Source organism: Rhododendron vialii, chromosome 10a, assembly GCF_030253575.1.
Source record: "Rhododendron vialii isolate Sample 1 chromosome 10a, ASM3025357v1".
Classification (NCBI taxonomy): domain Eukaryota; kingdom Viridiplantae; phylum Streptophyta; class Magnoliopsida; order Ericales; family Ericaceae; genus Rhododendron; species Rhododendron vialii.
The window spans coordinates 5067483-5079407 of NC_080566.1; the positions used below are offsets into that span (position 1 = coordinate 5067483).

Here is an 11925-nt window from a genome sequence, read left to right on the forward strand (position 1 = left end):
CGTGCAATACAAATTTCATCAAGTTTGTTCCTCCTATTACTAATGCACCAAACTTCAGCTCCCATTCAGGAATACAAGTGGCTATTACAAAGACGACTCCGAGCAAGATTGTCGACATCCCTCACATCTAGCCGAGTGGTCTTAGCTATATCCTGAATTAGTCTGTCAATTGGAGCATATCCCACATTATCAAAAAACAAGAACAAAAAGTTGCCACCTCCGACAAAATGGATGGTCATTTTTGTGATCTGGATTCAGTGTAATATTTTGGAAAGGAGACCGAGGTGAGAAAAACGTTCCAATCACGGAATGCTCATTAAATTAAGTGCCATGGTAGTTGTGATTTTGCTCTTTCCAGTGACGATGGTTAAAAGGGATGAATAGAGACTGAGAGTAGTGGATGAATAGAGAGACTCAGAGTAGTGGACCCTTCCGACCAATTCCAAACCACGAAGGAAACTTAGCAATACATAAAAAAATTCCGCAATAGTGTTGATTGCGCATCTCAAGTAACAGATACGGAGTATCTCATAACACAAAACATCAATGGCCAAAAAAAAACTAGATGGCGGTGTTCATAACCGATAATTGTTCCAAAAATACAGTACACAGCACCATTTCTTTGGCCAGCTAATTCTAGAACCAAAAGATTAATGAAAACAGGTTCTGCAGAGATAACTGATATGACGATCAAGAGGCAACCACAATCCGCCCTGCAACTTGATCAAGATCACGTTGGCCACTTGATGTGATTCTTCTCCCACTGACAACCGAAAAAAAGGGTTCTTAGAAATGTAAATCATGACCTAGGAATGAGAAGCATGTGTCAACTAATCATGATTTTACTGTTTCGGGGGGGGGGGGGGGGGGGGGGGGGAGACGGTGTCTATGTCCCATGAAGGTGAGACGGTGTCTATGTCCAATGAAGATCAGACAAGTGAAGGGTATCTTGCACAATCATGGTATAAATAAGTGAAGGTTAAATCGCTAATTACCCCTTCGCCTCAACATCAATAATGCAAATCGCTAATTACTCCTTTTGCAATTGTTGAAGGATGTGACGAGCAACAGCCCCACTGCTTTTGCAGAAATGAGATGGAGGCTTCCATTCCTCTTACGTTCGCCATAAATCCTCTGGAATGAACCAACACCAAGACCCTGCCTCAGGTATATCTTCCTTGCCATAGAAGCTGCCATAATATGGAGAAGTATGAACCCTCAAAGCATAGCCATGATCAACCCATGTCAAATCATGCCAGCAATGAAAACATGCTTGTGAATGCTCGTGCCACACAATTACCAACCTTACCTTGAAGTGGTCCAGAGTGCATGTGGGCATTTGTGCATAAACATACATACAGCCTTTTGGAGGTATATAGACGTGTGTGTGTGTGTGTGTGTGTGTGTGTGTGAGAGAGAGAGAGAGAGAGAGAGAGAGAGAGAGAGAGAGAGAGTACCAGCTCTGATATAATACCAATCTGGGTCATACGGAGCAAGCTCCTTGAATGTACCAGTCTTCACTATGTCAGTCCAGTGAGGTAGCTCCATCTGCTCAAAATTGGTGACCATAAAGACAAAGCAAAACAGCATAGATCTGTAATTCTATCCATAATGACCCCTACGCTGCAATATTACCATGGAAAAGCATGATTTTTCATGTATACTAACGCGCTCACCGACAGAATACCCAACCTCAACTAAGTGAAAGCAAAGCATCTAATTATAACGAGCATTTCTCAACGATACACTCTCTATTAGGGAAATCATATCTGTGTTTGTGCATTGCACAAACTGTTTTGCCAGATCAACCACAGACACAGGCAAGAGGTGAGCTTCTCTTGAAGAAATAACACGTCACAATACTTCACAGCAAAATATATACACGCACACACAACTCATACCATGCTTATCAGAATTTTATGTTTATTCCACCATCCAACCACCTTATACAACGGAGCAATTGTACATTTTCCACCGGATTATAATGCACAAGCAGTACCTGGCCACTATAAACCCAAGGTTTAGAGCAAGGAAAAGACAGTGATCAGTTATTAGACAACAAGCATAGGGATATCATGACTACCTCCAGCAACCAAATATCTGCACATCATTACTAACAGCTCTCAATTGTAATCCCATTTTTCTTCCCAATTAAGATCCACTCACTTAACCAAGAGCCTCAAAATCCAACACTAAAGTACTAACATATGGGAAAATATCATAATATGGAAGCTGGTATACAAACCATGGTAAATTCAGGCATGGATTAGGCCCACTAAAACTGGCATTAAAGTCTAAATCTTACATAACCATTTAGCCTATTAGTAATTTTAGGCTCCGTTTGTTTGTTTGGGAGGTAAAATATTTTCCGGTAAAATGTTTTACCTATTTTCCGGTATTTGGTTGTGTAAAAAATGAGGAAAATATTTAACATGTACTCCGTAAAACATTTTCCATCAATTGGATGAAAATGACTCACCTTCAAATCTTCCTTCAGTTATTTTCTGAAATGAACCCGCTGCTACTGCCATTCTCACTTCTCAATTTCCTCTTCGTTAGTCCTGACCCACGTCGTTCAATTCCAATCGTCAGTCCTAACCCACGTTCAATTCCAATATTATCAAATCTCCCACGTTCAATTCCAATATTATCAAATCTCTCCACCGTTTAAGCCCCATCTCTCTCTACACTATTTTGTCCTTTTTTTGGATGTATTTTTTAAGTGTCAACCACTGGAAAATAAAAGTATGAAGTTTGTTTTTTGAAAAAATATTTAACATTGTGTAAAACATTTTACATCGAAACAAACGGAGCCTTAATGTTTTTGAAACAGAAGTGGCATACAACTCAAAAACCCAAAATGTGATTTTCTCAAGTTCCGCATACTACTTTCACGGAAACCAAACAGAGTGGTGAATAAATGAGGGTTTATACCTTGCCCGATCGCTTGAGATGGCCGAGTAAGCCTTGACGAACTCGTGCGGCGACACGTCCTTCACACTTTTCGTAGTCGCCATGGCCGGATATGGAAGCTCGTTCCTGTTATTAGGATTAGGGTTTCTTCAGCAGTAGGTTATACTACTGATTCAAGACTGCAACTCCAGACCCGTGGGTCGATCCGAACTCCAAAAGATTGTTGGGCTTTGGGAAGCAAAGCCTCTCTCCTAAAACCCGAAACTTTTGCCCGGCCCAGCCCGGCCCAAGTTGTCACCTTCAGTTGCGCACAAACCTTATACGACGCCGTCTCTTCATTCATTTACCTGCCCAACAAGGGGAAAATGAAGAGATGCCCAACAAGGGGGGAAATGAAGAGACTTCGTATAAGGTTTGTGCGCAACTGAAGGTGACAACTTGGGCCGGGCTGGGCCGGGCAAAAGTTTCGGGTTTTAGGAGAGAGGCTTTGCTTCCGAAGCCCAACAAGCTTTCGAAGTTCGGATCGACCCACGGGTCTGGAGTTGTAGCCGTGAATCAGTAGTATAACCTACTACTGCTGAAGAAACCCTAACCCTAATAACAGGAACGAGTCGTCTGCATCGTCTGTGCTCCGCTACACGAGCTTCCATATCCAGCCATGGCGACTGCGAAAAGTGTGAACGACGTGTTGCCACACGAGTTCGTCAAGGCGGGCAAGGTATAAACCCTCATTTATTCACCACTCTGTTTGGTTTCCGTGAAAATAGTACGTGGAACCAAAGAAAATCACATTTTGGGTTTTGGGTTTTTGGGTTGTACAGGCACTTCTGTTTCAAAAACATATAAGGCTCCGTTTGTTTCGATGTAAAATGTTTTACAAAACGTAAAATATTTTTTTATGTTAAATATTTTTTCAAAAAAAAAATTTCATACTTTTATTTTTTGGTGTTTGGTTGACACTTAAAAAATACATCGAAAAAAAGGACAAAATAGTGTAGAGTGACGAGGCTTAAACGGCGGAGAGAATTTGATAATATTTTGTAATTTAACGTGGGTCAGGCCCGGCCCAAGTTGTTTACCCCACCCACCCCAACAAGCTGCTCCCTCTCTCTCTCTCTCTCTCTCTCTCTCTCATCACAACTCTCCTGTATCACACAGTCAAGTCTCTCTCACCAAACCCTAGAGAGATCACCACACACACAAAAATGGCGATCCGGCACCTCCTATCCCTGTCCCGCCGCTCCGCCACCCGCTCCCTCCGATCCCTCTCCACCGCCTCCGTCGTCGCCACCGCCACCGCATCAAAACCGCTCCCCTCCCCTCCGCCACCGGACGCCATGACCTACGACCGCCTCGCCCTTTCCGTCAACCAAAAGCTCAAGCTCCTCGACAACCCCGACCCCCGCTTCTTAACCCACAACTCCCCCCACCCAACCCTAGCCGACCACACCCCCATCCTCTCCTCCCCCCTCACCCGCATCACCATCCTCCCCTCCGGCCTCCGCGTTGCCACAGAGTCCGACCTCGCCTCCAAGACTGCCACCGTCGGCGTCTGGATCGATGCGGGATCCCGCTTCGAGACAGACCAGACCAACGGCACCGCACACTTTTTAGAGCACATGATATTCAAGGGGACCGAGAGGAGGAGCGCGAGGGAGCTCGAGGAGGAGGTGGAGAACATGGGGGGCCACCTCAACGCATACACGTCGAGGGAGCAGACCACGTTCTACGCCAAGGTGATGGATAAGGATGTTCCTAAAGCGCTGGATATACTGGCGGATATACTGCAGAATTCGAGGTGATAATGAGTTGGTTTAATCGGTGGCTTTTGTTGGATTGTGTGTAGTGGGATGGTTTATTTAGATTGATCTCAACTGTGATGATTGTGTCGTGATTTTTCAGGTTTGATGACAATCGGATTAATCGGGAGCGTGATGTGATTCTCAGGGAGATGGAGGAGGTATAATAATTGTTGATTGTAGTCATGTTATGCTTCCATTTCGTTGAAGTTGTTATTTTTAGATAGCTAATCACTGCCCCATAGTTGTCAAGGGTGAAAGATGCACCGAGGCGCACGGTTCTGTTGGGCCTGAGGCGAGAGGCGCAGCCTTAGTTGCAGGAAACTCCTAAAATAGAGCCGCTCGCTTTTGCGCTCCCAACTAAGGAGCTTGACGGGAACTCGCTCCCATTGAGATAGGAGCTTGCTCTTTACAAAGATGGGAGCTTTTGTATGATCTTGTATAGGAAAACAAGGATTTGTCACTTGGCTTTATTCATTGATCTTCAATGAACACATGATATCTAGCCCAAGTCATGATATCTTGCCCAAGTCATGATATCTTGAAAAGAAAATCATATATTATAACACTAGCCCATTTCTTACATTTATGGTGGGTGGACATGGCCCATATTTTTACTTCTTAAAATGATTGTACTTTATGATTGTACTTTCAAAGTGAATACTCTATGCTACATTATTTTTATAATATAATATATGTACACGCTACTCTCACACTCCCAACCTTGGGTGCTTCTATATTCCCTCGCTCCCCGCTCCCGCTTCGTGCAACTAAGGGCGCAGCTATGCGAAAAAATATTTATTTCTGAAACTTTTTTGATCAATTTGAAAGAAGCGCGCTTTTTTTCGCCTAGTCGCTTTTTTGCGCTTTTTGCTCGCCTTTTTCAAGTCGCCCGCCTCGCCTTGCCGCTAGGCGCATTTTTGACAACTATGCATTGCCCCAGTTAAGGTAAAACCGGTGTGCTAGAATATGTATAAGGTGTAAAGAAATAGGTAGGACAGTAGGAGTGCATTAAAATGTGCATAAAAAGGTATTGAAGTTCCAAACTTTATAATCCCTCCGTCCCAAATTGCTTACCCCTTTTGGGGAAGCTATGGGTGTGTTCCCCGAACTCATAATAAGTACGTATTTTTTAGGAAGGCAATTTCAAGCTAAAAAATAATGGGTTTACTAAAATCTAAAAATATGCAATGTGGATCTTGTTTGAAACAAAAAAAAAAATTTTGAAAAATTATTTTCATTTACATTATTTTTGAGTTTGAAAATGTGGAATAAGTACTTATTTTTTAAGAAAGTATTTTGGAACTAGCCCTAAATACTAAGAGGACAAGCAATGATTGCACCAAATTCAAATTGTGAGGCATGACTTTACTACTTTGTCTTTGTATTCTATCTTTTCAACACAATGATGACTATTTTATAGGGACAATTTTGGAAAACTAAAAGCTTTTTTGATTTGACTTTTCAAAGGGACTTAACATTTTGGGACATCCAAAAAAGGAAAGGAGGACCAATAATTTGAGACGGGAGTAGTATCGTTTGAGGTTCGATGAGAATCAGATTACTCGGGAGCGTGATGTGATTCTATTGGAGATGGTATTGATTATGGTGCTTCTATTTTATTAAAAAAAAGCGTGGTACCCGTATTATGTACGCAAGCACGGAAAAAATTCGTTATTTTGTATTATATTTATCCCTATCCATGATTTGACATTATGTGAAAATTGTAGTAGCAGAATCCTTCTAAAATGGGTGTGCTCCCAATACAGGAGCTCGCTCCCCTCGAGACGGGAGTTCGCTGCTAACTAAGATGGGAACTTATCAGGCCATTAAGGCAATTATTTTCTTACTTTTAAGGGAGCATATCAGTCAAAAAGTTTTGCAAATTGAAAATATCTAACTTCCAATAATTATCCTTAAAGATCGGGAAAATTCTCAATAAGTATCATTATCCTGCAATGTTTAAGTATTTATAGGTATTTTGTATACATATTCATATATAACCTATATACGCTCCGTAGGCGCTCCCAACTTAGGAGCTTCTAGGTGCCTCTGCTCCCCCGCTCCCACCCCCACTTTGTGCTACTACGGGTATGACTATGACATGAGAATTTTTTCCGCTGCCAATTTTGCTCATATTTCTTTTTTGTTATTTGTTAGTATTTCAGAGTCTTCTTTGATTTAACAGTTGTTTGAGTTGGAGATTAATGGACGAAGTAAAATTACTTCTTTCCTTTCTTTTTTCCTTGTCTTTGTTTTTCCCCTACCATTTCCAAGCACCAACAAATGTAGGTGAAGAGTTGTTTCCTATAATGAAAGTTAGCGTTATCCATATTTGCTGGACATTGGTCTGTAAACATGTTATAGAATGGTGATCCCGTTATCCATATTTGCTTGACATTAGTCTGTAAGCATATTATTGGATGTTTTGTGGGATCATGTTGATCTGTATGGTGTAATACTACCTTGCAACTGTTGTGCTGTTACTCATCTTTAGTTTTTTCTAAATGTGTAATCAATATTTAATCTCCTGAAAAGATTAACTTTGAAAAAGAATGAGCCTTAGTGTTGGTTGATCTCATCGTACTTACTTTCTTCTACTTGCATCAATGGACAAGTATTTGTGCGTACATTCTTTGGTGCTCTCATAGATTAATCTGCTAAACAATCTCTATTTTGTGCTTAATCAATTCAAATTGCTTTTCCATTAGTTATTTGATTTTTGCTTATTGTGATGCTTATATTTTCATAGGTTGAAGGGCAAACCGAGGAAGTTATTTTCGACCATTTGCATGCAACTGCTTTCCAGTACACGCCTTTGGGAAGAACCATTCTTGGACCTGCTCAAAATATCAAGACAATCACCAAAGAGGATCTTAAGAATTATATATCGACACACTACACTGCAAGTAGAATGGTAGGTGTTACAGTAACCAAGTTACATTTACGTGTTTGTGCTAATTGTCGAGTCTACTTAGATAGTTTGCATGTTTGCTTTGCCTTCATTCCATCATTATTCTTTACTGTGGACTTATCGGAGTCTTAAGCTTTGGTTTTCTACTTGGGACTACCTTTTTAGGTAATTGCTGCTTCAGGAGCTGTGAAGCATGAGGACATTGTTGAGCAAGTGAAGAAATTGTTTACCAAGCTGTCAACAGATCCAACTATAGCTTCTGAATTAGTTGCTAAAGAACCAGCGATTTTTACAGGTTCTGAGGTGGGCTTATATCACACGAATTCTTCATGATCTGCTTCAGGGCAGCATTCTGCTCCTGCTCTTTGCAGCAAATATATTAATTGGTTTCCTTTGGTGTTAATCAGGTTAGGATAGTAGATGACGATATGCCTTTGGCACAATTTGCGGTTGCTTTCAATGGGGCTTCTTGGACAGATCCAGATTCAATTGCTTTGATGGTTATGCAATCTATGTTGGGATCATGGAATAAGAATGCAGGTGGTGGAAAGCACATGGGGTATGCTGCTGAACTATTTTTTGTATTTCATCAACCTAAAACGGATATTTTCCTAGGGCATAACTTGGAGAACATGTGTTGGCTTTTATTGTCGTCTGTAAACAGCTCCGAGCTTGCACAGAGGGTTGGCATTAATGAGATTGCTGAAAGTATGATGGCATTTAACACCAACTATAAAGACACTGGACTTTTTGGAGTTTATGCCATTGCTAAGGTGAGATTGCATCCCTTTATTTTGATTTCGTAATTCCAGGGTCTTTCGCCCAGCTTAATAGGAGGGGTCTCTCTATTTTGTGATATATTGTTGTCCAACTCCAGATTTTGTCCATTCACGGATGACATCTTTAAGACTTTCCCTTAAAAGGCTGAAATGATTGAGGTTTATCCCTTTTGTTATATTTTTTCCCCTGCTTGACTTCATTTTAAAAATACTGTAATGTGTAGAGGTTGTTCGCCTGAAGGCACTTTTTAATGAAGCACTATGGTGCCTAAAGATAAAAGAGTACATGAAAGTGCTTTTGAAATGCAACTACCAAGCATTAGCCAACCTCTTTACAACCACCTCTTATCTCTAAACCTCTTAACTATAAGTTTCTTCATTAGATGCCACCACACCACCAAATGAGGCCTCATAAGTTAAACATAGTTACTGAATAGTGAATAGTAAGGATGATACACTGAGATTGATTTCATGCTGAGTGAATTCGGACTTGGAATCATATCCAAGTACAACAATTCTGTGTGAGTTTAGATCGGTGATAATAATTCGAGTGAAACAAAATACTCTACTTGAATCCGCGGTGACTCAGTCTTGTCAGAAAGGGAAAATTGGATTTTGTACAACTGAGATTGATTTCTTGCTGAGTGAGTTTGGACTTGGAATCATATCCAAGTACAACAAATCTTTGTGAGTTTAGATCGGAGATAATAATTTGAGTAAAACAAAATACTCGACTTGAATCCGTGGTGACTCAGTCTCGTCAGAAAGGGAAAAATGGATTTTGTACAACTGTGCTAAAATAGATATGGGCAAATTTCTAGGAAGGGCATCAGCCTCCCTGCATCTGAATAATACCTGAAGATGGTTGAATCAAAAAAATTTGTTGGACTTTGTTTTATCTTGAACTTGTGTGATGGTAAAGGCTCGCAGTGTGAAGTCCTGCACTGGGACACACACATCAAGAGGGGCACAAACTTATCATACATTTCTAGTCGCGTAGTCTATTCCAGTACGCTAGCTCCTTTTTACAGACTATTTGTCCTATGAGATGAGAAAGAAGGTTCTTTGAGATTTTTAACAGGGATATTGCGTGTTAAGTTTCCCTTCTTCGTGGGTTTTCAAGTGTGCTGGTCTTGCTAAACTTTGTTAATTTACCAGAATTGAAATCTGATGAAGCAATTTAGGCCTCAGCAATTCTGGTTACTGATTCTTGTTTTGAAAATTTGTTTTTAGCCGGACTGCTTGGATGATTTGGCTTATGCAATTATGTACGAGATAAGCAAGTTATCTTATCGAGTTTCTGAAGCTGATGTCACTCGTGCTCGTAACCAGGTAGCTACCAGTTCTTGTGCTTACTCTTGATAGTATGTTTTTGGTTATGCTAATGTTGTGGAGTGGTTTTTGCATTTGCCCTTGGTTGTATCTGCTTGATAGTATCCAGGATTATGTCGCACCACTTTATCTTTGGGTATTCATGCGTTGAATCAGAGTCACTTCTAATCCCATTATAGTCTCTTTCTGACAATTTGCTTATGAATCGTCCTGCAACATGCTTAGGATAACAAGAGGAAAAATCATTTTTTTTCTGAGCAAGATGTGCATTTATCTCCATTATATCGACACTCATTTGCAGTTCTGTTGTACTGCAGTTGAAATCTTCTCTGATGCTTCACATAGATGGAACCAGTCCTGTTGCTGAAGATATTGGGCGTCAGGTAAAATAGTTGTTGCATTGTTTGTTTCTGGATTGGAACGTGGATGTGAAATTGAATGCTTAGTTTGGTTTTAAAAATGTGGTGGCTTTGGTTATATAAAATTTAAGAGAACTGAAACTTTTGGTCGTTAAACAATTCGAGTAGAGAGCTTACTGTTTTTGGCTTTACCCTTACTGTTGCAGCTACTTACATACGGCAGAAGAATCCCATTCACTGAATTGTTTGCCAGGATTGATGCTGTAGATGCCAGCACTATCAAACGCGTTGCAAACCGTTTTATTTTTGACCAGGTAAGGAAGGATTCATCCCACTGATATTACTCCCTCTCCCTTCAATGTTAATCTGTTATTCCATTTTGGGATGTCTCGAAACAGATGTGCAGTCAAGGGACAAAATTGCTCTCATTCTCATTTGAATTTCAAACTTCAATTGCTAACTAAAGAGGATTTGTGGAAAGCTACAATGTTTAATTTACAATCATTGTCTCCTCAATAGTTGGGTCTCCAAATTGGATCAGTACTAAGGAACGAAGGGAGTAAAATCCTTTTTAGTGTTTCTCCTTTGATTCGACATTTGTTTCTGAATCATGTTTGGTCTTTGTTTGGAATTGAAGGATGTTGCCATCGCTGCCATGGGGCCTATCCAGAGTTTACCTGACTACAACTGGTTCAGGCGCAGGACCTACTGGCTCCGTTACTAGGTTCTTTTCCCATTTGATTTTACTTCTTTTTTTTTTTGCATTCCTCATCTTCTCTCCTGCTCTGTGGCATCAAAACATTTTGTTGTTTGTTAAAACAACCAGGAATGAACTCCCTTGTGGTGGCGTTATTTATTTTCTGCTCCCAGATTTTGCTGTATTTTCCATCAGTCGTGAATAATTATGCTGTAACCAGTGTTTAATAAGAAACTAGATCTAATCCGATACCATGAACTCTTTGCAGCTGGGCGGGCAGTGAATGTTTCACTTGTTATTTTCTCTATCCCTGGCTTTTTTACCCACCGCGACTCCCTGGGGATGAGGATAGAGCCATTTTGATCGTCGACTTTTAGCTTTTGACAATTCTTTATAACGAACATGCCTAGTTTGTATTCAAAATGAACCGGCATAGTGTCATGTTGTTCGTGGCTTACGGTATGGAGTTTGGACTAGGACATCTCTTTATTAATTGTTGCCGTTTGCATTTCATATTATCTTTTTCTCCGGGCGGTAGTGACTAATGAAGGTCTACCCCTGTTCTGTTTCACCACTCTCCCACTGTAGCGCTCAATTTTACTGTCCGTCTTGGCAATTAATGATCCGGATTTTCAAACTTTTTTTGGAAGAGTAGAAGAGTTCTTTTAAAATCCGAATCATTCATAACACTTTTGGACAGTGAAATTGAGGGCGGTGGGGGAAGATTTGTTGGAATCAAAATGTGGCCATAGTCAGGTATTCTCGTCATGTTGAAATGAAATTTGACTTAATTGGGCCATTTAGGTCCCGTTTGTTTGGGGAGACCATTAGTAAAGAGAACGTATTATCTTCCCGTTGGATGAACAGTGATGAGTAAAAGACATGCAATTTTGAATACTTAACACTCCATAGTTCAAAGTGAAAAGACATGCAATGTTCGAACAAATATATAGTACCTTCATGCATAATTTTTTAAATTTAAAATATTTTGCACAATAATACTTTTTCTTTTCATTAGGAAATTGCACATCTTAGTATTACATTGGTTTATATTGATACATGTTTACTCCAGCCTATAAGAATTTGGGTATATCAAACACCAATCTGTGGATTATCATTTAGGAACGGAGAG

The 11925-nt window shown here is 40.3% G+C and overlaps 2 protein-coding genes across 2 annotated transcripts; one reads left to right on the forward strand and one right to left on the reverse strand.

Moving 5' to 3' along the window:
* Window positions 1–454: 454 nt before the first annotated feature.
* LOC131302773 (uncharacterized) lies at window positions 455–3256 on the reverse strand. The gene is made up of 5 exons (XM_058329574.1): window positions 3107–3256; window positions 2935–3039; window positions 1458–1548; window positions 1035–1190; window positions 455–763 (listed from the first exon to the last, which is right to left on the reverse strand). The coding sequence occupies exons 1-5, from the start codon at window positions 3254–3256 to the stop codon at window positions 651–653; spliced, it is 615 nt and encodes a 204-aa protein (XP_058185557.1). The 3' UTR covers window positions 455–650.
* A 768-nt stretch (window positions 3257–4024) lies between these two features.
* LOC131302273 (probable mitochondrial-processing peptidase subunit beta, mitochondrial) lies at window positions 4025–11306 on the forward strand. The gene is made up of 11 exons (XM_058328823.1): window positions 4025–4711; window positions 4816–4873; window positions 7465–7629; window positions 7792–7929; window positions 8034–8185; window positions 8291–8399; window positions 9639–9737; window positions 10055–10120; window positions 10303–10410; window positions 10734–10820; window positions 11062–11306. Exons 1-10 carry the CDS (start codon window positions 4119–4121, stop codon window positions 10818–10820), a joined length of 1575 nt encoding a protein of 524 aa, XP_058184806.1. The 5' UTR covers window positions 4025–4118; the 3' UTR covers window positions 11062–11306.
* The last annotated feature ends 619 nt before the right edge of the window (window positions 11307–11925 follow it).